Source organism: Drosophila eugracilis, unplaced genomic scaffold (genome assembly GCF_018153835.1).
Source record: "Drosophila eugracilis isolate 14026-0451.02 unplaced genomic scaffold, ASM1815383v1 contig_90, whole genome shotgun sequence".
NCBI lineage: Eukaryota > Metazoa > Arthropoda > Insecta > Diptera > Drosophilidae > Drosophila > Drosophila eugracilis.
In genome coordinates this window covers 5,866,171-5,891,789 of record NW_024573812.1, presented here as the reverse complement: position 1 = coordinate 5,891,789, position 25,619 = coordinate 5,866,171, and the positions used below count along the sequence as shown (strand labels likewise).

The 25,619-nt window shown below is 40.5% G+C and overlaps 7 protein-coding genes across 10 annotated transcripts in view; 3 read left to right on the top strand and 4 right to left on the bottom strand.

The window, feature by feature from the left end:
- The first annotated feature begins 42 nt into the window (after positions 1-42).
- On the top strand, positions 43-2,293 carry LOC108113358. Its single transcript, XM_017223922.2, has 3 exons — positions 43-567; positions 1,094-1,277; positions 1,335-2,293. The coding sequence occupies exons 1-3, from the start codon at positions 495-497 to the stop codon at positions 2,182-2,184; spliced, it is 1,107 nt and encodes a 368-aa protein (XP_017079411.1). The 5' UTR covers positions 43-494; the 3' UTR covers positions 2,185-2,293.
- Positions 2,291-3,354, bottom strand: LOC108113359. The gene is made up of 2 exons (XM_017223923.2): positions 2,981-3,354; positions 2,291-2,925 (listed from the first exon to the last, which is right to left on the bottom strand). Exons 1-2 carry the CDS (start codon positions 3,342-3,344, stop codon positions 2,300-2,302), a joined length of 990 nt encoding a protein of 329 aa, XP_017079412.1. The 5' UTR covers positions 3,345-3,354; the 3' UTR covers positions 2,291-2,299.
- Positions 3,355-3,567: 213 nt separating this feature from the next.
- On the bottom strand, positions 3,568-4,362 carry LOC108112364. Its single transcript, XM_017222194.1, has 3 exons — positions 4,300-4,362; positions 4,107-4,244; positions 3,568-4,047 (listed from the first exon to the last, which is right to left on the bottom strand). Exons 1-3 carry the CDS (start codon positions 4,345-4,347, stop codon positions 3,691-3,693), a joined length of 543 nt encoding a protein of 180 aa, XP_017077683.1. The 5' UTR covers positions 4,348-4,362; the 3' UTR covers positions 3,568-3,690.
- A 556-nt stretch (positions 4,363-4,918) lies between these two features.
- On the bottom strand, positions 4,919-5,874 carry LOC108113307 (general odorant-binding protein 67-like). Its single transcript, XM_017223859.2, has 3 exons — positions 5,739-5,874; positions 5,476-5,682; positions 4,919-5,415 (listed from the first exon to the last, which is right to left on the bottom strand). The coding sequence occupies exons 1-3, from the start codon at positions 5,784-5,786 to the stop codon at positions 5,032-5,034; spliced, it is 639 nt and encodes a 212-aa protein (XP_017079348.1). The 5' UTR covers positions 5,787-5,874; the 3' UTR covers positions 4,919-5,031.
- Positions 5,875-6,183: 309 nt separating this feature from the next.
- On the bottom strand, positions 6,184-7,546 carry LOC108113306 (epimerase family protein SDR39U1). The gene is made up of 4 exons (XM_017223858.2): positions 7,456-7,546; positions 6,952-7,394; positions 6,664-6,894; positions 6,184-6,604 (listed from the first exon to the last, which is right to left on the bottom strand). Exons 1-4 carry the CDS (start codon positions 7,475-7,477, stop codon positions 6,407-6,409), a joined length of 894 nt encoding a protein of 297 aa, XP_017079347.1. The 5' UTR covers positions 7,478-7,546; the 3' UTR covers positions 6,184-6,406.
- A 7,213-nt stretch (positions 7,547-14,759) lies between these two features.
- Positions 14,760-15,299, top strand: LOC108112437. The gene is made up of 2 exons (XM_017222282.2): positions 14,760-15,061; positions 15,121-15,299. Exons 1-2 carry the CDS (start codon positions 14,806-14,808, stop codon positions 15,270-15,272), a joined length of 408 nt encoding a protein of 135 aa, XP_017077771.1. The 5' UTR covers positions 14,760-14,805; the 3' UTR covers positions 15,273-15,299.
- A 5,605-nt stretch (positions 15,300-20,904) lies between these two features.
- Positions 20,905-25,619, top strand: part of LOC108112541 — a 42,298-nt gene continuing 37,583 nt past the window's right edge. For all 4 annotated transcript variants that reach the window (XM_017222476.1, XM_017222474.1, XM_017222475.1 and 1 more), the window contains exon 1: positions 20,905-21,435. The gene's annotated coding sequence lies outside the window, so the exon portion shown is untranslated. The remainder of the gene's footprint in view (positions 21,436-25,619) is intronic.

Below are 25,619 nucleotides of genomic sequence, written 5' to 3'. Positions count from 1 at the left end.
ATCATTAGTACTATCTGACATACTTGTTTGTGTATGTGGTGGGACCTTACAAATTTCTAACTGTTCTCGAATTGCCTTCCAGTTCAGCCGAACTAGAACTATTTAGGTTAGACTTCCCAACTGTCGAGTCATTCCAGTGAGGCTGTGGCTGCGGCTAACAGACCTGTGAAGTCAGAGTGCAAAGTGCGCAGATGCTGCACTTCACCACCCAGAAGACCACCCAGCCACCCCATTCTAGAGAACCCCTCACCTTGCAAGCTAATACCACTACTCCCTGGCTAGCCGCAGCCTCCCATCGTTTCCAGATCTAAGAGCGAGCGAGAGAGCAGCGGAAAGAACGCGGAGAGAGTAGGCGCACACGAAGTTCTCGACGCCTGGAAGCTGCAGCCCGAAAATTGTCCTGTTAGAACGACAAAACTATTGACAGGCGAAAGGTCTAAAAATCACTCATAGGCTGGCAGTAAAAACAGATTAATACCAAACTAACAGGCTAAATGGCTCAAGTTCAGCTTAATGGTGGCAATGGCCAAACGCCACACAACGGGAACAATGTCGAGGATAACGAACGTAAGTCTGCCAATTGATAAATAAAATCAAAAAGGAAAATTGACTATTTGCCAGGTATCTTAATATGTACGTGCATATGTATGTAGAGGTGCTTAGCCGAAGGATATGCATATGTATGTACATTTGTATGTATGTGCATAGTGTTTGTCTTGTTTCAGGATATATGTAAATACATAGATATGTCCGTATGTATCATACATGGTGTATGTCAGCGGCAGCTAGCATCTTTGACATAGCTAGGATGCCTTTTGGCCTGGCGTTGGGTGGTAACTTTAAAGAGAGAGAAAGAGAGGGCAGGACAAAATAAAAGAGATTGAGAATTAGCAGAACGAAGGATGCTGTGAGAGCGGCAGGGATGCCACAAAGGTGCCAAAAAGCAACAAGTTTTTGAATTTAATGATATTTTTAGTTAGTTGTTGTTAGAAAACATTAGAACATCAATCAAAGATGATAAATCTACTAGATATTTTACTAATATTGTTTGTTCGTTTAAAATAATAACCACTTTCCTTATCATTTCCGTTAGCTTATCAAATAAGTGACGATGACTTGGACGACTTGGATGATGATTGCCTGCTGGAGGAAGCGGAGACTTCGGGAGGAGCCAATAGCATGGGACGTGGTCCCTACGAACGGGCATGGACCACTGAGGCAACCAGAGCATTGATTCACATACGTGGTCCCATGGAGGGAAGCTTCACGGAGGGCAGGTTAGTATGGGTATTATCCCAAAACTTTAACAGATTTTTATAAAAGCACCATTGCAGGCAAAAACGCACAGCTCTTTGGCTGCACTGCACCCGACAACTACAGCGCTTGGGCTTTCGCTACTCCGCCGCCAAGGTACAGAAAAAGTGGCACAACATCCTAATTACCTACAACAAGAATCTGAGCAAGAAATATGTCTCCGGTTATGTGCACTGGGAGTTCTTCGAGGAGATGTTCAAGTACTTGCAGGGAAAGAAGGCCGACTTTGATATGCAGCTACCACAGCAGCCCGCAAATGCGCAGCAGGCCCCAACTCCTGCTAATGGACAAAATCCGATCCAAGCAATTCCCCAGCAACCCGTGCAGGTGCAACACACTCCGGTTAACATAAAACCCGAAACACCGCAAATGCAGCTACAAATTCAACCCCAAGCTACGGCAAAGGAGGGTCAACCATATATCACACCTGTGGACCAGGTTCTGTTGCAGGCTCAAATGAATCTGGACAGTAAGTCCAACGATGAGTTCGATGAGGACAGCAATAGCATGTCGGAGGTTGTGCGTCAACCGAAAATGGAGTACGATGGTGATCAAATTCCGGAGGCGGAACGCACCTGCGACAGTAACCAGAATTTAGAGGCCAATGGCAAGCTCTACGATCTGGCACGACCCATTGGATCGGCTTCTGGCATTTCCGATGACATCTGGTGGAAAGATTATTTCGAAAGAAAACTGGAAGTGGAGCGAGAGAAGATGGAGCTGCAGCGGAATTTGCAACGCGAACAGGTCCAGATCCAGAAAATGTCGCTGGTGCAGCAGGAGCGGATCGAGCGAATGAAAATCGATGCCATCAATAGCCTGACGGCCACGCTGCAGAAGCTCGTAGAGGCCAAGTGCCGTCGGGCATAATATAAGTCTGTTCCTAACCCAAAACCATACCAGTAATTCTCGAGAACTTTAGGCTTCTATTTGTCTGTATCTAGTTGTGTGTGTAAATACAATTTCGGCCAACTAAAAATGATCATTATTGCCAGTCTATCTCAAAGATACTAGCCAGAGATGTCTGCTTCGAGTGGGGTTTCTCTAGGCCATAACTAAGGCTCCAAATATCCGTGGTGAAGATCAACCCTTCTCCTGCATTAAGGCGCATTCGTAGGCTTGGACATAATCCTTTATTACAGGGATTTTTCGGATGGAGAACCACTTCGAAGTGTCCACCTAATTGCTGAATGAGAATCAAGCCTCGAACGTATATCTCTGCCTGATTTCTCTTTTGCTGATGGACTGTCAGTAACCAGCTGGAATAATATGGAGCCAGGTGGAGGGGATAGTAGTAGGGACGATCTAGGAACAGTCGAGAGGATTTTATGGCCTTCTTTTGACAGTTTCTTAGCTGAAGGTGCCAGTGACTTGTCCAGTGAATTTTGTCCAAAGCTGCCTCCAGGTTGAACAGTTTTCTTAGCAGGAGATTGCTGGAAACATCACATGGTTCACTTGCTAACCACTGTGGTGACTTCTTCTCTATGACTTCTAGAAGATCAATGGCGTTTGTTTTCAATCCAGTATCGGTTATAATGACAGGTAGTCCACGTTCTAGGTATTCCGATTCCAAAATGGAGTAGCTAACATTCGAAGTAGTGGCTATTCCCTCTGTTTAGAAATTTGAGCAATTATTTAGGGGTAATCGTTGATAAACTAAACTCACCCAAATTTTCACAAAGGGCACAATTCTGCCACAGGGTTTCATCTTTACCTAGAGGAGGTGTCTGCTCCTGGACATTCTGATCTCTCGGAATCAAGCACTTTGCATTATAGTATGGTGTCCAATCCCAGAGTGGAAGAAACTGAATGAGTAACAAACGACCCACAGCACTCAACCACCAGGCAAAGGTGTCGCTATATAACCAAAGAAGGTATAAAACCACCAGAGGAAGTAAAATAAAACACAATTTTATTATCTTGGCTAGTCGTATTCTCCACATTAAAGGCTGACATATAGTCAAAATTTCCCTTTCGGTAAATTCTTGCTTCCGACACTCTTCGAAAAATAATTTCAGCTCCTCCTCCATGTTCCTAACGCTTTCCCAGACAGAATTTAAATGAATCCTTTTCGGCCAGAAAGTTCAATGGTTTTCTGCCCGCGCGCATGTGCGCGATAACCAATTTCCTCGATGGAAACCTAATTTTCTAACTCATTGCGCGTCCAGACGTGCGTCTTGGTGATAAGTGGCACAAAGGATGCCTCTATCAGTAAAAAGGAAATGAAACCATATTGAGCTAAAAATGTTTATTGCTTTAAATGGGAAAAATATTGAATAATATTGAATATTGAATATTGAAAAATATTTTTCTAGTTTGGAGGGGTATTTATATTTCCATTTTGGTTTATCAGACGGGAAGGGTTCCATGCTTGCCTTACATCTCTTCGGCGGAGGGTCCCAGTGGGGGCTCGCACTTGGTGGAGAACTCCTTCATATCTTTACACTCTTGGGAATCGTTACGGACCGAGTCCGGGCAATTCTTCATGAAATTACGGAACACACAGCCCATTAGATAATCCTCAGGACAAATGGGTGGTGGTGAGGAAGCGGTAAGAGCCGGCAAATTGGCCTCGAACTCAGCAACTTTGGTTGCACAGGTGGTGAAGGCCTGAGTGTATGTGGTATGCAGATCGGATTTGGTCACCAGCTGCATATAGCCGTTCAGGCCATTCTGACTTAGTTTTTGGTTCTTATAGATGTTAGTCATGTTTAGGAAGCAAAAGTAGAAGCACTGAAAGCGGGGTACTCCAAGTTATATTGACACAAAAACCTATTTCAGGAGTTACTCACAGGTGGTGGAGTTACGCCAAGCATGCCGCACGAGTCTTTCAAAGTAATCATCACAAATTCGGGAATGGGACAGCAGGTCTTGGGATCCACAAACGGTGGCCGCTTGCTGCAGTCCACGTCACCCGAAACGGCTGCATTCTGTTAATGGATAAGTTAAACCGCACTAAAATGGCGTGATACCAAATCATCATACCAGGCAGAACCCGACGACGAGCAGTAATAGTTGCGATTTGGAAAACATTTTCGGTTTGACGGTTCAAAATAAAACTGATGCCTTAACCGACATCGGTGCCCAATTTATAGAACCCACTGGTCATTGATATATGATTATAATTATGTGGGTATGTATAGCGTATTTACAGCGTGTACAAGTCAATTAAAAAAAATAAATGTTTTTTGCCTATTAATTTTAGTTTGGTTTAGATTCAATTGGCCAGCAAAGGGCTTATGTATATCGGATTTATCTCTTGATCTACTTTTTACATTCGGTTGTAATACCTTTGAACTTATCTGGCATGTGCACTGTGTTATTAACTTACAACAACAGATTACCGCTTATTTGCACAAAGATTTCCTATCAGACAGAACAATTCTAATAATTTTAACATGTTTTTTAAAATCAGAATTAAGCCAATAATTACATTTAATATTACACTAAAAAAAAGATGTTTTCAAACTTAGTTAAGAGATTCTTACAACTTTACTCACGAATCCTCCTCCTAAATTTCTAACTTATTGTACGCCCAAACGTGCGTCTTGGTGATAAGTTGCAAAAAGGATGCCTCTATCAGCGAAAAGGAAATTAAACCATATTGAGCTAAAAATGTTTATTGCTTTAAATTGAAAAAATATTGAATGTTCTAGTTGGGGGAGGTATTTTTATATCCATTTTGGTTTATCAGACAGGAAGGGTTCCATGCTTGCCTTACATCTCTTCGGCGGAAGGGGGAGGTCCACGTGGGGGCTTGCACTTGGTGAAGAACTCCTTCATGTCGTTGCACTCTTGAGAATCATTACGGATCGAGTCCGGGCAATTCTTCATGAGATTACGGAACACACAACCCATTAGATGACCAGCATCATGAGGACAGATGGGCATTCCAGGTGGTGGTGAGGGAGCGGGACGAGCAGGCAAATTGGCCTCGAACTCAACAACTTTGGTGGCACAGGTGGTGAAGGCCTGTGTGGCTGTGGTCTGCAGATCGGAACTGTCCTTGAACACCACCTGCAGATAGCTCTTCAGCTTGTCTTGATCCAGTTTTTGGTTCTGATAAATACCAGTTTCGTTGAAGATGCAAGAGAAGAAGCACTGAAAGCGGGGTACTCCAAGTTATACTGAGAACAAAAACCTATCTTAGGAGTTACTCACAGGTGGCGGATGAGGATGATGATGGCGACGTCTGCCTTCAAAGGATCCGCTAGCTTCCCCATCCGCTGGTGGTGGCGGAGTCACATCAAAAGTTGCGCACTTCTGCTTCAGCTCGGCAGTCACAAATTCGGGCATGGGACAGCAGGTCTTGGGACTCACAAACGGTGGCCGCTTGCTGCAGTCCACGTCACCCGAAACGGCTGCATTCTGTTAATGGATAAGTTATAACCTCGCTTAAATCGCGTGATACCAAATCATCATACCAGACAGAACCCGACGACGAGCACTAATAGTTGCGATTTCGAAAGCATTTTCAGTTTGGCGGCTCAAAATGAAACTGATGCCCTAACCGACCTGGGTGCCCAATTTATAGAACCCACTGGTCGGCGGAAAATAAGACCAGTCATTGTGATTATAATTATGTGGGTATATATAGCGTATTTTCAGCGTGTGCAAGTTAATTAACTTTTTTTTCCTATTAATTTAAGTTTGGTTGCAATTATATTCAATTGGCCATCAAAGGGTTTATATATATCGGATTTATCTCTTAATCTAAATTTCACACTCGGTTGTAATACCTTTGAACTTTGCACTGGCATGTGCACGGTGTTACTTAACTTACAACAAAAGATTACAGCTTATTTCCACAAAGATTTCCCATGAGAGAGAACAATTGAAATTATTTTAACATGTTTTTATAAAACAGAATTAAGCCAATAATTACATTTAATATGACACTAAAAAATTGTGAAATACTGGTGGACGTGACTGATGAGAAAACAAATTAAATGGTTCTATTTTCGGGGAGTGTGATTCATAAATCTATCGGCTCGCAGAAATTCGTTTTAATTTGCGCTTGGTACTACCAACTATTTAATGTACAACTTTGAACTAACGCAGAGGTTTAATCCACATTCAGTATCGTTTCAGTTCATTCTTTGAGGGTCAGTTGTGTCACGGCCTCTTTGACCGTGGGATATTGAAACTTGAAGCCGCAGGAGATGGCTTTTTGGGGCTTGACCTTGGCTCCACTTAAGACCAGAGCTGCCCGTTCTTTTCCGAAGATGGCTTGAACCACAAATTCGGGAACGCTGAAGATACAGGGCCGACGGAGGGCTTTTGCAAAAGCCTGGGAATGAAAGAAGTTATTAAGCTATGTTTTTTTCATAAGAAACTAGGGATTCCTACTTTGCTAAACTCCAAATTGCTGGCTATTTCAGGAGCCACCGCATTGACCACTCCAGGCACTGGTTTCTCAATGATGTATTGTATCAGACTGCAAAGATCGTGCAGATGTATCCAGGGCATTGTTTGCTTGCCACTGCCCAAAGGACCACCTACTCCCAGCTTAAACGGCAGCCACATGGACTGAATCATTCCTCCCCCATGACCCACAACAGCACCACATCGAATAATGGTCTGGAAAGGTTTAGATGTTGTAATACTGACTTAAAAGATTGTAACATATTAGCTCACGCATTTGCAATCCTGCTCGTCCCCAGTGTGGGCAGCCTCCTCCCAGGCCAAGCACAACTTTGACATGTAGTCGAATCCCTGCACCTCATCCTCTTCAGTGTAAACCTTCGACTCGGAAGGTTTATAGTGGCTAACACCGCAAAAATTCACAAACGAAGTGACCTGTGGAGCCGACTTTATAGCCTGAGCTAAAGTTTTCGAAGAGTTGATGCGGGAGTTCCACACATTTTGCTGGAATCCAGGCGTCCAGCGTCTCGTTGGATCCAAGGTGTTCTGACCAGTTGCGTTTACTACTGCATTAACGGATCCGGGAATACCATTCTTCTCCAGTTCGTGCCAGGTGATGCGTTTGGAACCTGGCATTCGAGAGATCACAGTTACATCGTAGCCCTTTTGGGTTAAGTGTTTGGCCAGATTGCGACCGATAAAGCCGGTGCCGCCACCTGAGCGAGAATCCTTGTTAGTTCGCCTTGCCAGAGGTCATGGTTTTAGCCTTAAACGTACCTATCAGCGCATGCCTAGACATTTCCGGCCGAATCCTAAGATGCTAATGCAATTTTTGCAAATTACGACACACCGCAGAAAGTGATGTAAACAAAACACAGCTGATTTCGAAGAAGGTTGCCAGAAAATTACGTTTGTAGCGAAGGGGTTGTGCTGCCACATTTCTTAAGATTTTTAAATCGTAGGCGCAAAAACTGAATACGTAAAATACGTTTTTTTTCTTAATATCCAATCTTAACGGATAATCCTTAATTAATAAAGTCTGTTGTACGCTTTCTTGATCGTATTGTAATATAATATATGTTCCGCTTATAAGATTTGTAGTGTAAATCAGATAGTAGAATTCGACGACTATATCACAATTTTATTTTCTTTAATTAAAATAGTTTTTATTATTTTTATTTGAAGTTAAAGTATTTATTCTAAGTTTATTGTGTAGTGTTTTAGTAGTATGCATATATCTCCTTTCATTTTTATTTCCAAATAGAAGTCACCCATTAAAGTTAATAAAGAAAAGAGGTCTTGAGTGATTTACTATCGTAAATGTTCAATGAGTTTCGGGCCGCCGTCTGGAGAGGCTTTTAGTGTCACTCCCGCACAGCATTAAAGTGCACCGATAAGCGAAATAAAGGGCAGGCACTAAACTTAACTTTAGCAATACGCTTATCACTTTAAGTTGAGCGCTAAAAGGAGCAGACCCGCGTTGCCAATAAAAGTGCAAATTTCGCATAAAACGCCTTAAGCCAAGTATAATACAAGTGGCTATGACGCTTTCACTCCCCACAAGCTAGCTCTAGATATATATAGTATATATATATATATATATATATAGACAGACATGGGGCAGACGCATGGGGCCAAGTTAATGGCCAAGTTCAAGTGCAGCAGACGACATAACATCATATCCTTTACTTCGCTGCATGGTGTTTTGTTTTCGTGGCAAGTCATTGGAAACTCATTTGCATACACAGTGCCGGTTTGCATTAACCAACCACCACTTTCTCCGCCCCTGCCCCCGTTTCTTCACTCTTTTATTCCTGCGTCACCAAATGTAGGCGTGGCTGCCTTTTTGGGGTAAAGAATTTGCATTAAGCACTGCAATTATTGCGCTTCATTGAGTGAGAAAGGCATAGTGATGGTGGTATAAAAAGGATCTGGAGCCATAATTACGAGGTCTGGCGCTTTTATCTAGTCCTGCAATCAGGCAGTAATCACGTACAGTCAGTTGAGTTACGGCCAACGGGCGTGCAAAATAGCCTGAGGGGGGAAAAAAACTACATATTAAGTTGATATTACTATCTGCCTTTTAAATGTAGTTTTTGACCATTTGAATAGGAGTCTTATTAGGCGTTTTGATGTAATTTACTTAAGTTACTTTAAGCTGGAAAATCATTTAGTTAGTTATTTAAATTGTAAGAAAAAACTAACTACATTTCCCAACCACAACCCAATGACACTCATCATCGATACTTGGACGTGGGTGGTGATGGCCAACGCCACTAGAACTTTAATTTCCACAGCTCTTTTGCCAGTGACACTTGTCATTGATAAAAAAAAGGAAAAAAAAAACAGGAATGGGGAGAGCAGTGGGGAAAAACTTTCTAGACAAAAGGAAAATATGGAAACGATGATGGAAAGGATCTGTGGAAAAAGTTGTCTCGTGTCTCGCTGTTTGAGTTGCACTTCCGGTGCAAATATGGATACACAGATACGGATGCTCTTCTATCTGGTATCTTGTATCTTTTTGCAAACTGTCGGTTTGGGGCACAAACTTCTTTGTTTGTTTTATTGACAAACAGACACAGAGCGGCAACGGAGCCGCAACAAAGTTGCAAAGTCAATGGCACAACATGGACGAAAATCCGAATATGCAACCAATATAAATGCAACCATCTCCATCTCCATACCATACCATACCCATACACCATACACCATTCACCCAACGGAGTGATTTGTGTAACATGTGGGTGGTGCTGGCATGGATCGGAATCCACATCTCACTGGCCATTGACACAACACCACAACACACTCCCTGACAGTTTTATGTGCGGTCTGTGTCGCTCTTTTGCCGCCTTGCGGTTGTCTGGCGAGGATTGGGGATCAGGGATCGGGGATTGGGGTTTGGGGTCTGGGGATGTGGCATCAAGAGCGGGATCGGGGATTAGCCGGGTCGGGTCTGACAGTTGGTCACCTCGGTGGCATAGCATAAAACTTAATTCTGTCATAATTGCGATGCAACTAACAAGTTTTGCAACCAAAACTCGACATGGTGCACAGGGAAAAATTATATATGCCTAAAAAATGTAATCTTTGAAACACTCAAAATCTTCCTGAATTGTTGCAAGTTGTCTTAAAATACATTTTCAGTGCATTGAAAAAAACCGAAGCGTAACTTATGCAACTTGCATGCAGCTGGTTTTTGGGTTTTTTAAATAATTGAAAAGTCCAGAATGCAGCAAAGTTCAGGGTTCAAACTTTTCCCCAGCCGTCCGTAAGAGACAAACTGGGTGGAAAGTTTCGTTGATTGCTCTTGACGGTAATTGAAATTTGGCCAAGCCAGGCCAGGCCATGCCAGACCAGAGATAGGCCAACTAATTGGCATTGGCAAAGGTGTTGGGATTGTTGTGGTTATCTCCATTACATTAGTTGACCGTCTCAACCCCCATCAAAATTGGCTATAATTGAATTTAGAGTTTGGGAATTCGCCTGTGACCTACGACGTAGTTTTTTGCGTCGTTTTGGTGTTTTTATCTGCGACTTGTTTAAAGGAAAGTTCAAAAGCATCATAAACAATCTGTGGAGCGCGCAGACAATTTGTCTGCCATGAAATATAAAACTGGGTCAGACGAAATGGCGGCGCCGCCGAAAGATTGCCGCAGACAGCGTCTTGGTGGTCGCCAATCCTCATCCTCGAATCTCAACCAATTCGCCCATTCCAATTGTGGATATATGTGACGCATCTCCTTGAATTTAGTTTGTTGTGAATGGCACGAGGTAAGGCGAGAAGTCAGCTATGTGGGTCAGAAGTCATGGAGCGCCAGCTTGTCTCATGAGTTTTAACAACCTTTCGCGAATCACGGTTGATGTGTTTTCTTTATTATCTTGTTTTTAAGGGGAAATGATTTTTCTTACTTTCTACCATTACCCACTATAATTAGCTGCTTAAGAATCTTTAAGTACATCAAAGGCTTTAGATTTGTCATGCGGCTGCCGCTTGAAAGGATCTGCTCTTTCCGTCTCTGAATGTTGGGATCACACGGCCAGCAGATCAAAGGGAAATTAGCTGGAAAATCGAAATTAGATTGGACTTGGCGTGGCTCTACTTTTTCTTTATATATATATATCTCAACTTTATATATGAATAATGCAACTGGTCGCATATCAATTAATGGAAAAGCGAATTACGATGCCAGCTACTCACCCACTTTCCCGGCAAGCAGCAAACTCGTTATCCATCAATATCGCTGATAGCCACAAACGGTGAATGGCTAAGATTGAAGCTCAAAAGACTAAGAGAAAAATAAAATGCACCTGCAACGGTTGAAAGAAAAGCCGGTGGCACTGGCCATTTCGATAAGTGTGTGTGTAAGAGTGAGTATAAAATGATTGCGATGATGTGTGGCGGCAAGTGGGTCCACTTTTACTGCCCCAGACTCTGCTACTGAATGGTTGAGCTTTGGTAAAGGTTCCACCAGACAATGACACTTCCCCATTTCATGGAGCTATTTCGAAAAGAGCTGGCCAATGCAGGACTCATCAATCAAAGGCAATCGAAAGGACAAGTCAAGTTGCTGGAATGCCTAATTGCAGCCCCTGGTCAATTGTCGTCAGCAACGTGTACATAACTGCACAGAAAGAAATATTTGGTAAGTAAATAACGAAAAAAATGTTTATCAAAAGGCGTAGTTTAAGTCCTTATTAACAGAATTTTAGTATATTATATATAAATTAAAATCTAAAGAGGCAAAGGTACAATACAAAAATATAAATTAGTTATAAAAATGGAATGTAATTTTGTAAATTTCTCAATTATTTTGTAGATATAAATATATTCCCCAGTAGTATCATTTTTTTATGTAAAACTTTCAATTTAAAAACCATATTTTTGCCATGCCGCAGCTGCACCCTTCGAAGTGGTTGCAAATTGCTTTAATTATTTTAGGCATTTTTACAGCATTTTCAAGTGACAAAACCTGCCTCTTTTTCCAACAGCAACGACAAGGGCAGGTGAACTGGAATCATTCACACCTGCAGCCGGCCTACGTGCAATTATTGGGTTTCGTTCGGTTTTGTAATAAAATATAATATAAGTCCCAACCGGACGACCTAAAATTAATTAGGCTTTTAATATTTATGCTTTTTATGTTTTGCATTTGGTGGCGACAGGTCGCCAAGGACGCGAGTGACAGGGTTGCGAGTGCCTGGTTTGGCTAGGACTCAGTCTCAGCTCGCAGGACTCTGGGTCTTAGGACTGAGTTCGTGTATGCGGGCAATTAATAAGCCAGAAATGCGACCGAATTCAAGGAGCCCCGACGCGCTGTCCTGCAAAAGGGTGCAAGATAAGTATCTATTATAAATATTCATACTATATGTCGGCGGCAAGCACAGACGACATTAAGCCGTGTCCAACATGTCCTCCGACGATCCCAGTCCCACTTTCAGTTTGGTTTCATTGAAGGAACAGCACAGCCTTTCAACCGATTCCACTTTCCATGTCCCCAGATCCCCAGGCAAGGCTCCATTCTATGCTTTTTTCCATTTACGAGTATATCAAACTTGACTGGGAAAAAAAGGTGGCCTTTCATTTGGCTCTCAGGCCACCCATTTCCTGGGGCTTAAGGGAAAATATAAGTCCAAAAATATTAAATTTCAGATTTACAAAGCAATGCTTTAAAAAAAATAACATATTGCAGAACGGCGATATCTTTTCTTTGATAAACAATTATACCGATAAGCCTGTAATTACGTGGAAATAATAAGTTTATGATTGATAGTTAGGCAATTTCAGACAACGACTTATTTTGGGCAATATTTCATAGCCAGAAAAATGTGTTTTTGGCTATGAAACGAGCTGTTACTTTCACTCGTCTCGTTTCGGTTATCGATACACAACAATCGCGGCAATCGACGTTGAAGCAACGAAATTAGCGAACCGCAAACAAGACTTCAAATTACCGGCATTCATCCCAAATCAGATATTCGCACCAGCCTGTCAGATATATATATAAGTATATATATATGGTATGGATCGTATCGATTGCAATCGACAGCCGCTCACAATGGATCAGGCAGTAAATCAGGAAAGGAGAGGAGGCATTCGAAGAGTAAGTAGTCGCAAGAAAGAAAGAAAGAGGCAATTGCAGTGAGGCAAACATCCGCATCTCCATCGGAGATCTCCTCCATGCCACATGCCCCGCCGCATGGCACACTTCCAACTGTGGCGCATAATTAAAATGCAACATAAATATAAAACATAAACATACATAAAGGCTATGATAAATTGGCCAGCTAGGCAGCGGAAATGTGTGTTAATCCAATTAAATGGGCCATTTGCATGGCTGAAATGGCCGAAAATGCTGTTCATTAAAATGGCCAATACTTGGCATCCAAAATTGAATTTGAACGGTGCAGCTGCAGTTTTGGCAAAGGACAAGAACACTTAGTTTTAGACGGGGTCAGGGGTCACTTTTCTGGATTTGGGACAATGTCCTACTGCCTAAGAACTTATCGTTTAGTCTATCTTTGTCTCTGCCTCTGTCTCTGGCCAGTTGGTTTATTTTGGCCACCACTCCTACGGTTCTTTGTTTGGGTTGTTTTAGCCTCAGGCGGTTTTCTTGTCACAGTGGTTAGTACTGCGTCTTGTTTTTTAGATACAGAGAAGAAAATTTATGAAAACATTTTGAAGATACTCTCTGTATTTGTGTTTGAAATTTGAAAGAAAAATCTAAGATTTGTATCATCAATCATCAGTAACATTTTCATCAGTTACTGTTCATAACTTCCAACATTTTTTCCAGTACAACTTTTCTATCTCTTATTTAAGATTAAAAAATGTTTTCTGTATATTTTTATAAACTTATCATTGTAAAAAATATGTTGCTTAACTACAAATTAACATTAACTCGAAAGTTTTTCAGCCTGCATCATGTAAACATCCATTAAGCAGCGATTTGAACAAATCAAAGTCAGCAGCAGACAAAAGTGGAACTTCCAAACCCAATCCCATTCCCCAGCCATGCCATTCCCCCTGATGCGAGTGCGGCACGTGCCGGATGGATGATAACACGGGGCACAGTGTTCCCGCCGAATCCTTGCAAATAAACTGCAGCGTAATGGTGCCCATTGTACAGTGCAAACACTGTGTTTACACAGGCAGACGCCCGTCCACCCTGGGGAATATGTGTGCTCCTTGAGAAGCAGGAGGAATGGGGGGTCGTAAGCGTCCCCTGCAAAAGTTTAACTTGTTCAATTTGCATGAGTCGCGGACCCAAAGTATAAACGATACTTCTAGCCCGAAAAACTTTGTCCATAAAGCAGTGGCAAAAACACAGACGGAGTTCTATGAACAGAGGGGAGTAATGAGCACGCGTCCCTTTGTCACCATCACGACACATATTCCATGTCCATGTCCTTTGTCCGTTAAGCTGCCAACCAAAGGAAAAGGACACGTGCGGGCAGAATAAGGGAGGTACGTACTGAAAAAGAGGGGGGGTTAAGGGGTTTGAAAACCGCTAAAATAAAAAATTCTTGGTCTATTATTTCATATTTTCATATTTTATAAATAGAAAATAATATCAATCTTTGCCTTAATGATTCCTAAAATCTTTAAGAGCCCCCTTAAAACTTTTCTACATACACCCCTCTTAGAAAGGTGCTTTGCTTTGGGTGGTGAAATTCTTTTGTATTGTTTACAAGAAGCCGAGTCCTTTGAAAACGCTTTCTAATAGCCGCTTTTGCAGTTTTTGCAGGGCTTCTTTCGTTGACCTTGGCGCTGCAACCCTGGTTAAGGCCTGGATATTTGCATATTACGCATTCGATTTGAAGATGGCAACCCTCCTGTGGTGACAATTAATTTCGTACAGCTCATTAGGCAGTTAGAAACTTTCGCCAAGGGTGGTTTAATATAATGGTCTTGGAAACCTGTCATCCCAGCGAATGGTGGCTCCATAAAAGTTAATATCTGGGTGCCCCTTCTGGTTTCAGTTTATTCTATTAGCAAGGTGGCAATGTCAATTAGGCAATTTCACGCTGGCAAGGCTGTAACTTTTATGAAAAAATACAACTCTGTGGGTGACAAACAGAAAGTAGGAGAAGCTCATTGAAAACTTAAAAATTCAGAAAAAAAAAAATATGAGAAAAGCTACGAAACCCGTGAAGAGGGAGAGTCCCAGCGATGAGGAGATCATGTTGGAGGAGGACTCTAACGAAATGGAGGACAGACCGGAGCACAGCGGCAGCTCCAATGGCGACAGCGACGAGGAAGGTCAGCAGGATCAAAAGGAAGTGGACTCCATCATAGCCGAGATGGACGAGGAAATGGACAAGGAGCATGAGGCAGCCGGTGGAGAGGCTAAAGAAAGCGAGGAGCTCCGTCGCCAAATGGATGGTAAGTGGACTGTCAAGGTGTTGATGGCTCCATAAATATCCCAAAAAAACTTCTACCAGAACTGAGTCTTCTTGCGCCAGCGGACATGGCAGCTCTTATCCGTCGGTTGGAGAAGGAGCTCTACGAACTGAGTCAATGGGAAGCCAAGGAACTCATCCGCAGCAAACACCTGCGCATCTTCGGCAACTCCCGTCGCCGCTCCTATAAATAAAGAAGTGGCAAATCTGCTTACACATTATACTGTGATGACTTTGATGGTATCAAATAAAGGGTCGTCAACGAAAGTGACTCCCGTCTCTATTCCATTCATTCATCCATCCGGTGTGGCCAAACATAGCTCCACATGGCCCAAGTGGCCGCCAGATGGGCGACAGAGAAAGAGTCGTAGGCAAAGTCCCATGAAAGCCGCTTACAGGGCTTAATTTCTCGAAATGGACATGCCATCGAATGTCGCCCACGACATTGCCTTTAGCTAAAGCCAACTACAGTGGGACTTCTTTAGATGAAACTTACGTAGTTCGTTTCAGGAAAAGCTTGCAATTTTATATGATTTTTACTTTTAATATTGTCTCTGGCTAGCTTTATACAGTTCCAGTTCATTTGTATGAAGCTCCCCTGTACTAGCCATACTAGGAAATGCACATCGCACTGTGTGGTTGGGGTTGGGTGATGCGTCTGGGATTGGGCATTAATCGTGCATTAGAGTCCACTGTTTGGATAGACCGTAGAGGCAGTGGCATCCGCTCCGATGGGCTTCCTGTGCGCTTAGTGGCCTCTCTTTCCAATCTTTCGAGTTGCTCCGGAGTTGGCGGGGCGGCGGCTCTGGTGGAGTAACTCAATTCAAAGCAAATAGTAGCCAGTTTATCACATGGATTTGTGCTAATTTTTCCATTTCCTCACTCGCCTGGGGAGTTGTGAACCCGATCCGGTACCAAATTGGAGTATGGGAGTTAGCCAGCCAGGCAGGATCTCGAGTTTCCAGAGTTCTTAAGTTGATTAAATTTCACGCGATTTGATTCGATTTTCAATTATACGAGGAGTAGCAAATCCATTATGCTAAACAAATACATCTCTCCTGTATTTTCAGTTAGCTGCTACTGCGTGTCAGTTATCAATGGCCAAAAGGAGAAAAAAGAGAGGGAAATGTAAAGGGAAAGCCATGGAAATCAGTGGGAGTTTGGGCAAAGCTTTTTGATGCCCGTCCAAACAACTTCCTGGCACATCCTTTCCGTCTGTCTGTCTGGCTGTCTGTCTTTCTGCTGCGGATGATGATGGTGATGCAGTCGGAATCTCCTGCCCCCTGTCAAAACTGTTGTTGTTTTTGGTGGTTGCGGGTGCAAATGTTTAGCGGCTTCAAAGGGATTCCCCTCGTTACTGTCCAACGATTTGGGGTTTGTCACAACACGGCATTACCCAGACTCCATTGAAAAACCGACATTTGAATGCAACATGTGTCCAGGATTTGGGCTTTGTTAATTTCCAACCCTCAGGTTACCCTTAAGGGTAGCAATACCGCCCCCTCCGACTAATAGAATATGCTCATTATGGGATTCCAACTTGAGTGGGTTTCAGTGTTTTGTGCATAACTCAAACTAAATTATTATAAATGAATTCATAATCTTCTCCATTCTTCCATAGTTATTTCTAGGGTTAACAGGGGGTGGTTTTTGCCTCTTCTCTTTCCCAGAAAATGTCAAATATTCAAATAACTAAGCGAAAGGATTCGCCATTTATTGAAGTGCCTGCAGTGATTGAATTTACTGCGCAGTTAGGGCAGGGAAATGGGTTTTCCACTCCTCTTGAAAAACCATAAAATTTGTTTGGAATTTAAATGTGATTTATTCAAATGAATTAGTTTTTAAAAAGGTGTTTTTTTTACAATAAAATTATAAAACCATTTATGCCACTTATGGAATTTAATCCTTTAAACATTGAATAAAAATTATAAATTTTTTTTGATTTTTTTCTATGCAGAGAGAGTATAATTTAATTTCCATTTAGCCAATATCAAAGGAAATTCTGATGAATGGTTATTGTAAGCGTACACGTAGACACATTTGTATAGTTCAATGACTTTATTGATTGGCAAATTCGTGGATGGCTGTTATTGAATTAAAGGTTGTTGAGTCGTTTTGTATAAAAATAGATAGTTTTTGCTGCTTAAATAAATGCTTATAAATAAATGCAATAAATATCATTAAACATATTAAGGAATCATTATTTATTAAGAAAATATTTAAGATAGATTTTTTATAACAAACTATAAGCCTTTCTTAACTTAAATATTTAAGAAACTCAGCGAGTTAGAAAGTTCATTGGCAGTTTTGTGAACGAGAACATAGTTTTTAATACTATATACACCTTATAATACTCTATACTCTATACTCTATACTCTATACTCTATACTCTATACTTTAATGTTTTTTTCTGGCTGGAATATAAGGATAAGAAAGTTTAACAAACTATTTTCTGAGTTTAACAAGATTTAGTTGTCTGTTTTTATATATATCTTACATGTTATTTGTACTTTGAATACCTATATAGAAAGTCTTCCCCTACCACTTCATAACACACTGTAGTATCATAGATTTTAGCCCTGAGAAAGACACCTGTCTGGGAATGCATTTAATTACCTAAACAAACGGTAGTGGCACATATCTAATTATGGTTAAGTGCCAGCCACTGCCACGCATTGTATGCTAATTTATGCAAATATCGCGAAAACACAAATCATATCAACTCCTTTTGCATTTAATTGCACCCTTTCCCTCCGATTATGTTGTTACTAAAAAATGGCATTAAATTAGCCAAGTGCAGCATAAATTTTACACCGAAAGGTACAGAGAAAAATTGCTCTCTCAGGGCAATTCACTTGGCTGGAGCCATTGTCTCCGCTCTTGGCCAAGTGGGAAATGGTGGGTATTTTTGGTAGGAAAATGGTAAAGCAGACACAAAGGAAAATGCCAAGCGAAGTTCGCTAAACTCGGAGGCAGCATCTGCCAGGCCAAGCTAAATAACAACAAAAGCTATAGAGTAGATATATCCTAGAAACCAGACAAAGGATATATAGATTTCTCCTGGCCTGTGCATCCTTTTTCCCCAAAAACTCTCTCTCTCTCTCTGTGTGTGTTTATCAAACCGAAGTCGTGTTTATGTTGGGACTTGGCTCCACCTGATCCAAAGGCTTCATTTCTATTCAAATATTCCGGCTACAGCTCACTTGGGCGCAGTTTGAGACGACACCCACCCACATCTTGCGAGGGAGGAAAATGAGAAAAGGGAAATGGAGAAATCTCCACTGTGCAGGTTAAAAAACTCATTAGGAAAATCCTTGGGCTACGGAAATTAAATAAAATCCTATTAGGCGCTCTATTTGCTGTTGGCTGCGTTGGGTAGGGAAAACGCCGGGAAAACTGCGGTCTGGAAAAACTCCACACTTAATTTATGTGCACGCATTTCGTTGCCGTTACGACATTTCAGCACAGAACGCAATCTAATTATGATAGATAGCTGTTTCCCCCACTACTTTCCACTTGGCTTTTCCGCCCCCCTTTTTTTATATATTTTTTTCTGAAAAAAAGTGGAAAACTCACATGCAGGTGCATTTTGTCACTTGGCCGACTGACAACCGAAGATCTGCCTTAATAAAGATGGAGAAAATAGGGAGTTTTCCGTGGGGGCTGGGACTTTGGGAGGGGCGAGGCCTTAACTCTAAGGGGCGTCACATCTATATCCTAACACATTGCTGATCAAAAGAATCCGAAAATGCTTTGATTTCACAGCTATGTTTGCTTCTTTTTCCTACTTATTTTGGTTTTTCGCATTTCCCATTTCCGCATGCTCAGCTCTTTCCACTTGTGGATTGCTGACTTTTCGTTTAGGAAAAATTATCACTTAAGAGATAAGTTTTTATATATTTTTAATTAGAAAAATGTTTAAATTTTTAAAGGGATTCTTAATAATGTTTTTAAACTTAGAAAAGATAAAATCTTTTTCAAACTTAAAAGTAATTCTTACAATAAATGAAATATATTATTTAAAATTGTAATGAAATTAATAAGAAGGATCATTATAACCCTATGTACTATAAAAATCAAAAATCTATATACTTAAGGATTTTTAATGATTTTTTATAAATTAAAGAATAAATATAAACCTTATTTTGTAAGAAATTTAAACAGATTTCCTAAAATCTAGAATAAAAACTGGTACCATGTTAAATTTTAAAAAATATTTAAAAAAACAACTCAAATATTACTTTAAGAAATAGTTTACCCTTAAATTGTATACTAATAAATATAATATTTTACTAATAATAATTAAATATAAAAACCCCAAACAACTTCAATGTAACTGATATGCTAATATTTACATGTCTGCCCTGCCAAGGCAAACAAACAGAACAGCCAGCAGGATGAGCTGGCCAAATGAAATTTTCGACAATTTGGCAAATGTTAACTTTGCTAATTTGCATAAACCGCAGCCGCCACAAAAAGAAAAAACCTACAACAACAACAAAAAAATGTACAAAAAATGAAAGCCGTCAAGCCAACCCCCAAAGAAGGGAAAAACACGAATTATAGAAAACTGCTGGCGAATGCAACATTTTCAAGGGGATTTTCCAAAAGAGGGGGAGTAGGTTGTGGTGTTGGCCAGACCAGACGACGACCAACTGACTGAGTCCTGTGGATCCTGGCGGCTCACTTTCACTGAACGACTCGACGACTCCAGGCGGACTCTAGTCGACTCGACTCGACTCGACCGTAATCCCCAGCGAAGGCTGCCAGACACGTGCTCACGACCCAGCAATTTGCGTGTCTGGATGGATCTGTGTTTGTATTTCAAAACTGTAATTGTGTGTGTTCGTTTTATAGTGTGTGTGTGTGTGTGTGTGTGTGTCTGTGGGTGGTGCAAGAAGGACGATCCAAGGAGAACTAGACTAGAAAAGCAACGCCTCTTCAAGCAGTGAGGAAAATTGGGAAGTTCTCAAGTTACATTTAGTCATTAAAATGATATTATGGGAAATTTTATTAATTTCCTTTTTGGAAAAGGACATTCTTGTGAAGACATTCTTGAAGGACATTCTGACTTCTTTTGACTGATTTAATTTAACATTTTTTGATTATTATTAACCATATATTAAGTGTACTTTATCAACCTTAAAAATTATAAAATTTTCCAAAATATGATATTGAAGTACTTTGTAGTCCAACATTTTTTCCAGTGCATCGACAGCCGGCAATGTAAATGCACTGTTGGCACTCCCCGCGTTTCCTTTTCGAGCGGAAGTGTATGCGATAATGATGGATTGTGTACAACAATGCAAGGGTCCTGCGACCGCCCAGTCAGCCACCTCCCACTACCCCACTCTTTTTGCTTTTTTTGCCCCACCAATTTTGGGCATTTGAGCGTGTTGCTATTGTGAGTTTTGAATAAGTTTTTGGCTAAATGATTTGATTATGTTTTTTTGGGGGATAAGAAATAATAAAAAAGGGCGATGATTTTCCTTAGAAAGAAGAAGATATTTCCTTTGTAGACAGCTAATAAGGGTTATTAAACTTGGCCAAAATGTTGTTGTTTTTGTTTTTCGCCACAGCTGCCGTCTTATACTCTCGCGCTCTTCTACGCAACAGCATAAAATGCACTTTTCCAGTTCTAACTTATACTCACGCTCTGCTTCAAAAAGCCGGCAACTTGCCGCTCTCTCTTTTTCTCATTCTCTCTCAGTCAGCTGTTGCGGCGAACTCGCGCTCTGTTATTAACAGCGAAGTTAACAGCTCCACTGTATAAGAGTGGGCGTATAAGGCAGCCACACAGTAAAATTCGCTCAGACGTTAGCGAAACTTCGTCGCGCGCGGTTCACTTTGGGTTTCGGTCCGCGTTCGCTTGAGTTTTTTTCGAATTCAAAAACTTTTCGCCGGCACAACGATTTGTGTTGTTCTCGTTTATGGATATGTGGGTGTGCGTGTGTGTTTGCAAATAAGAGCATGTGTGCGTTCTGCCCATAATTTTGCGCGTTTTGTGCGTTGACAGCTGCAGAAAGCAAAAAGCAAACAAAAAGAAAAGAAAAAAAGAGAGTGCAGAAAAGTGCAAAGCAAAGGCCGACAGCAAAACAAACACAAAAACAAACAAAGCAGAAGCCAAAAGAAACAACAACACACCTGCTGCCCGTGGTTTTTGTTTGTGTCGGTGTTTTGGTCCACAAAAAGGAAATAGATAAAAAAAAGAGAATGGCAAGAAGATGGAAAATGTGGCAACAGGATAGCGAATCGTGATTTTCCGGCGAAATAGAGGAGTCTTCAAGAAGGAGCAGAATAAGAAGAAGCAGCAGCAGCAGCAGCAGCAGCAGCAGCAGTTGCGGCAGAAGAAGAAGAGTAAGTTCCTATCGCCCAAGTTCAATGACTTTCGGGGCAGACTTAATGAGACCCACCGATGCCACCCTTTTGAACTGCTTCCAAATGCCTGATAACAACAGGCGACAAAAACCCATTTACATATAATTATCTCAAACTGCCCCCATCTCATCTGTTATTTTGTTGTTTTTGTTGTTGCTTTTTTTAGTTCTAATACAGTCAAACTTTGATGAGTGGAATTTATAAAGGTTTCAAAATTAGTTTTTTGTTTCCGTTTGTTTTTTGTAAGATATTTATGATCAGTTTATTTTGTTGTTTTAAATTCTTATATTATTAAGACTTACTTAGTCATTAGAAATGTTTCTTTAAAATGAGAAGCTTTGGGAGTACTTACTTATTAAGTTTACTAATGAAAGCCAATTATATGATTTTTCATTCACATGTCTTTATTTTTTAAAAAGACTAAACTAAGTTTCTGATAATCTCTTTCTTCATTTTGTAGAGATCTTTAGTTAAATAAATTCATCTTAGAAACATGAAACTTAAACATTCTCAGCTTTTGATTTCATAGCATAAAATTAATTAAATGCCTATATGAATCATATAAAAAATACTCCAAAACTAATAATATTGCTTTATAGAAGCACAAATAACATTCCTAATAACATTCCAATTAGCAAATAACAACAAAAATCATTCATATATAAGGCAAAGGCAAATTTAAAACATGAAATGAACTTAAAACTTAGAAATGAATTATGAATCAGGAAACTTGTATAACTTTTATTTATCTTAAGCTTATATGAATTTTGGAAATAAGTCTTTAAAAATGTTAATTTTATATTCATGAATTAAACTTTCTGAAAGAATTTCAGTTTTCTTTTTATAACAAAAAAGGTTCTACCTATCAAAAATTGTTCCCTTAAAGCTAAAGAACTTTTTATAGGAAAATATAGGACATTCTTTCTCTTTTACTGAAGTTAAATCTCTATCATGCTATATGTGAATCTCAGAATGTAAAATTTTTAAATCTTTATAGAGCAGATAATTTGTTTTAAAGAAGTTCTACTGTGTACTGAAATACAGCTCTATCCCCTTTTCCCGTCTATCATCTCTTCCTCTATCGACCACCGTCCACCGACCACCAATATGTTAATTCCAGCAGCTGTAGGCGCCATTGGAAGACTTTGTTGCTTTTATTTGCGTTGTCCCTTAAATGAACTTGTCAATTGCTCAATGATTGCCGTCAATTATCAGTGTCATCGATGCCTATCTCTGGCTGATAAGGGCAGCGATAACGATAACGATTGGCAGGCTATATATGCTTTTAACTTTTGGACTTCTTGCGGAAATAACTTTTAGCCTTAGTTCGATTTCAATTCCACTTCAACTTTCATGCCGTTAGCTTGCACAATTTTATGGGATCGAACGTATGCGTAATATTATTGCGCATACGCCACATGGCGCCCCATCGATAAGAGCTCCCCTGGTTATTGTTTATTGAATTTCGGTTTGTCATTGATTCAATTAATAATCCCAATGGGAATGGTAGCTCGAATTGCCACCGACTTCCAATAGCATTTCGCAACCCTAATGGCTCAATGAGTAATGGAAAGTGGAGAAGTGCCTTTGCGGCTCCCTCTTCCCCCTTCGGAAAACGCATTTCTGATAAGATTAGGGGCAGCATTTGTTCACTGGAAATTATTAATGAATTCCTTCAGCAAACTAAGCGAAATGCTGATGGTTCATTGCACAAACATTCAGCTAAAAGAAGTAGTTTTTATATATATAAAAAACAAAGAGGGGGAGAACTCTTCTTCAGCCTTGGCATTATGCAATCCTAACGCCGTTTGCCATAAAGAAAACTTGTTACAAAAAAAGAGTCAACACCAAAGACGTGGCTGTGACTTTAATTTCTAGCATTTTAATTACGACCGTTGTTGCCACAACAATCATAATGTGTTTTGGGCCTCCCTCTCTCCACCCAACCAACTGGCGCAATTTTCACGCACGTGCTGCTGCCACAAAAACCGGAAGCACAAAGGTGCGCCTGCGTCCGCAAAAGGTGTGCGTGTTTTTTTTACTTTTTTTTTATATATAGAAAACATGACTACACATGTACAAAATTATTTGATTTGCATAATGAATGAAGACAGCTAGGCACTGGTCAGGGAAAAGAGTTTCTGCGAAAATTGAGCTTAAACTGAAATTAAGTTCAGCTTAAGCTGCAATTATTTATGGTCAGCCAAAGCCGCAAACTGTTGCCACAAAAGAATTTATAAGGTGAGAAGCCGCAGTAGATGAATGGGTTTTGTGGGCGAGAGAGAGGGGTTTGATGGGAATTTATGGAAAATTTAATATATTAAAGTTAATGTTAAGGAACTTAATGCCAGAAAATGTATTTAAGGAAAGTTAAAACCTAAATTCCATTTAAACTTTTGCATAAATTCACAATTTGTGGTTTAAAGGCAATGAAAAGTCTTCTCTTTTATTTATTTCCACAATGAAAAAAGATGATAAATGAAAGCCAAAACAGACCGCTGGCCGATGAAAATATTTAGTTAGCCACACAAAAACATGGCAAAACAATTGTTAAGCCAACAAACCTAAAAAAAATGAAAAATATTTACACAAATAAATAAAATAAATGATAAAAAATAGCAATGATAAAGGAAACGAGAGTTTCAGCTCACTAAGGGATTAAGCTGAAACTAAAATATATAAAAAAAAAGAAAACTTTTACAACGACAAAAAAATTGTTCTGTCAACAGAACCACAGGAATTTTCCAACCAAAAAAAGAAGAGGTACTAAGGAAAATTGCGAGGGAGAGGGTAAGGGTGAGACTTCTCGTGTCGCTGGGAAATAAATAAAGCCACAGCTAGGGTTGCTGCTCCACATAAGCTGACATTTGCATACGCATATGGATGGGGTTGAGACTAGCTGAGAGGGTGGAAGGAGGTTATACCCCATAGGTGGCGCTATCCCCGTTGTATATCTTAACTACCCAACTTTCAGCTATAGTCTTCTATATATATTCATATATATATATATGTGTGGAATGCCCAACTGTCTGCCTATTGCCAGTTGACAAACGCAAACACATCAGCCATAACCATATCTCATTTGGGCTCATATCATAAATTCCTTGAGGCAGGCAGGGAGCGAGAGAGAGAGCAGGGTGTTCTGATGTGATGTGAGAGATGGAGATATGGAGCAGCTATGTTGACTCTTCGCAATTCCAGAGGGCCCAATCTCATGGCCAAAACCATTTCCAGGCACGCACTAATTTTCCACTTTTTTCTCGCTTGTTTTTTTCTTGTATTTTTTTTTTTGAGCTATTCAAAACTTTTGGTTTGGGGCACGTTTCGCATTTTATGGTGATTCGTTTTATGTCGTTTCTCCGGCATTTAAATTTCAGTTTTATATGAATTTCAAGCAGGGCAAGGTTGGCTTGACACCTTTTCTTCAGCTCGAGCCCATTTTTACGGCCAACAATTGAAATCAACACTTGGCTCGGTCTCTGCCTCCTAACTCTTTATATAAAAAGATACATGTATATAGTCTACTGTAGTATCATTTGTATCTTAGCCTTTGTTTGTCTTGTAGTTTTGGCGTTTTAGCCAGCAACTTGCCGAACTGGTTCTGATTCACAAATTCATAACACAATCTTTGGCCACATCCTACTTCGCAACACCTTAGCCGTCCCCCGAGAACCCCCTTTAAACTTTTTCGGCAAACAGAACTTTTGTCGCCTGGGAGGGAGTCTTCAAACCGGTAACTGGTTTACTATACAGATACTATATATATATATATATAGCTTTATACTTTTTAGTCAATGATGAAGCTAATGGAGCCATGGATGGTGTCATATGTGTGTTTGTTTGGTTTTTAGTTTGCCTTGTGGCTGCTATTTTTGGCCACTTCCTGGGGCTCTTAATTGGTTATTTCATTTTCATTATTCAATTTGGCTACTTAATACAATTACTTTGTGTCCAGCATTCGCTCTGTCTTTTTAGCCAGCTTATGTTACTCCAATTTACGCTAATTACCCAAGCAAATAATGAGGCTTCCGCTTCTCGATTTTATGGTTTTGCCTTAGCCACTTCCCCCTCTTAGCCCTCGTAGCCCTCTTATCTCTGGCTAATCTGGCCAAAATCCACGAGTATTCACCATGAAAGCCCCTTGAAAAAGCTGAGTTCTTGCC

Excerpts from the sequence above, each read along its gene's own strand:
- LOC108113307 (XM_017223859.2), bottom strand. The coding sequence starts at position 5,786 with ATGCTTTCGAAATCGCAACTATTAGTGCTCGTCGTCGGGTTCTGTCTG. Across the intron at positions 5,683-5,738 it reads TCGTCGTCGGGTTCTGTCTG|AATGCAGCCGTTTCGGGTGA; the intron begins GTATGATGATTT and ends ATCCATTAACAG. Across the intron at positions 5,416-5,475 it reads ATCATCCTCATCCGCCACCT|TGCTTCTTCTCTTGCATCTT; the intron begins GTGAGTAACTCC and ends CCCCGCTTTCAG.
- LOC108113359 (XM_017223923.2), bottom strand. The coding sequence starts at position 3,344 with ATGGAGGAGGAGCTGAAATTATTTTTCGAAGAGTGTCGGAAGCAAGAA. Across the intron at positions 2,926-2,980 it reads TGCCCTTTGTGAAAATTTGG|AGGGAATAGCCACTACTTCG; the intron begins GTGAGTTTAGTT and ends ATTTCTAAACAG.
- LOC108112364 (XM_017222194.1), bottom strand. The coding sequence starts at position 4,347 with ATGTTTTCCAAATCGCAACTATTACTGCTCGTCGTCGGGTTCTGCCTG. Across the intron at positions 4,245-4,299 it reads TCGTCGTCGGGTTCTGCCTG|AATGCAGCCGTTTCGGGTGA; the intron begins GTATGATGATTT and ends ATCCATTAACAG. Across the intron at positions 4,048-4,106 it reads TTGGCGTAACTCCACCACCT|TGCTTCTACTTTTGCTTCCT; the intron begins GTGAGTAACTCC and ends CCCCGCTTTCAG.
- LOC108112437 (XM_017222282.2), top strand. The coding sequence starts at position 14,806 with ATGAGAAAAGCTACGAAACCCGTGAAGAGGGAGAGTCCCAGCGATGAG. Across the intron at positions 15,062-15,120 it reads GCTCCGTCGCCAAATGGATG|AACTGAGTCTTCTTGCGCCA; the intron begins GTAAGTGGACTG and ends AACTTCTACCAG.
- LOC108113306 (XM_017223858.2), bottom strand. The coding sequence starts at position 7,477 with ATGTCTAGGCATGCGCTGATAG. Across the intron at positions 6,895-6,951 it reads ACGAGCAGGATTGCAAATGC|ACCATTATTCGATGTGGTGC; the intron begins GTGAGCTAATAT and ends AAACCTTTCCAG. Across the intron at positions 6,605-6,663 it reads GCAATTTGGAGTTTAGCAAA|GCTTTTGCAAAAGCCCTCCG; the intron begins GTAGGAATCCCT and ends TTTCATTCCCAG.
- LOC108113358 (XM_017223922.2), top strand. The coding sequence starts at position 495 with ATGGCTCAAGTTCAGCTTAATGGTGGCAATGGCCAAACGCCACACAAC. Across the intron at positions 568-1,093 it reads CAATGTCGAGGATAACGAAC|CTTATCAAATAAGTGACGAT; the intron begins GTAAGTCTGCCA and ends CATTTCCGTTAG. Across the intron at positions 1,278-1,334 it reads GGAAGCTTCACGGAGGGCAG|GCAAAAACGCACAGCTCTTT; the intron begins GTTAGTATGGGT and ends GCACCATTGCAG.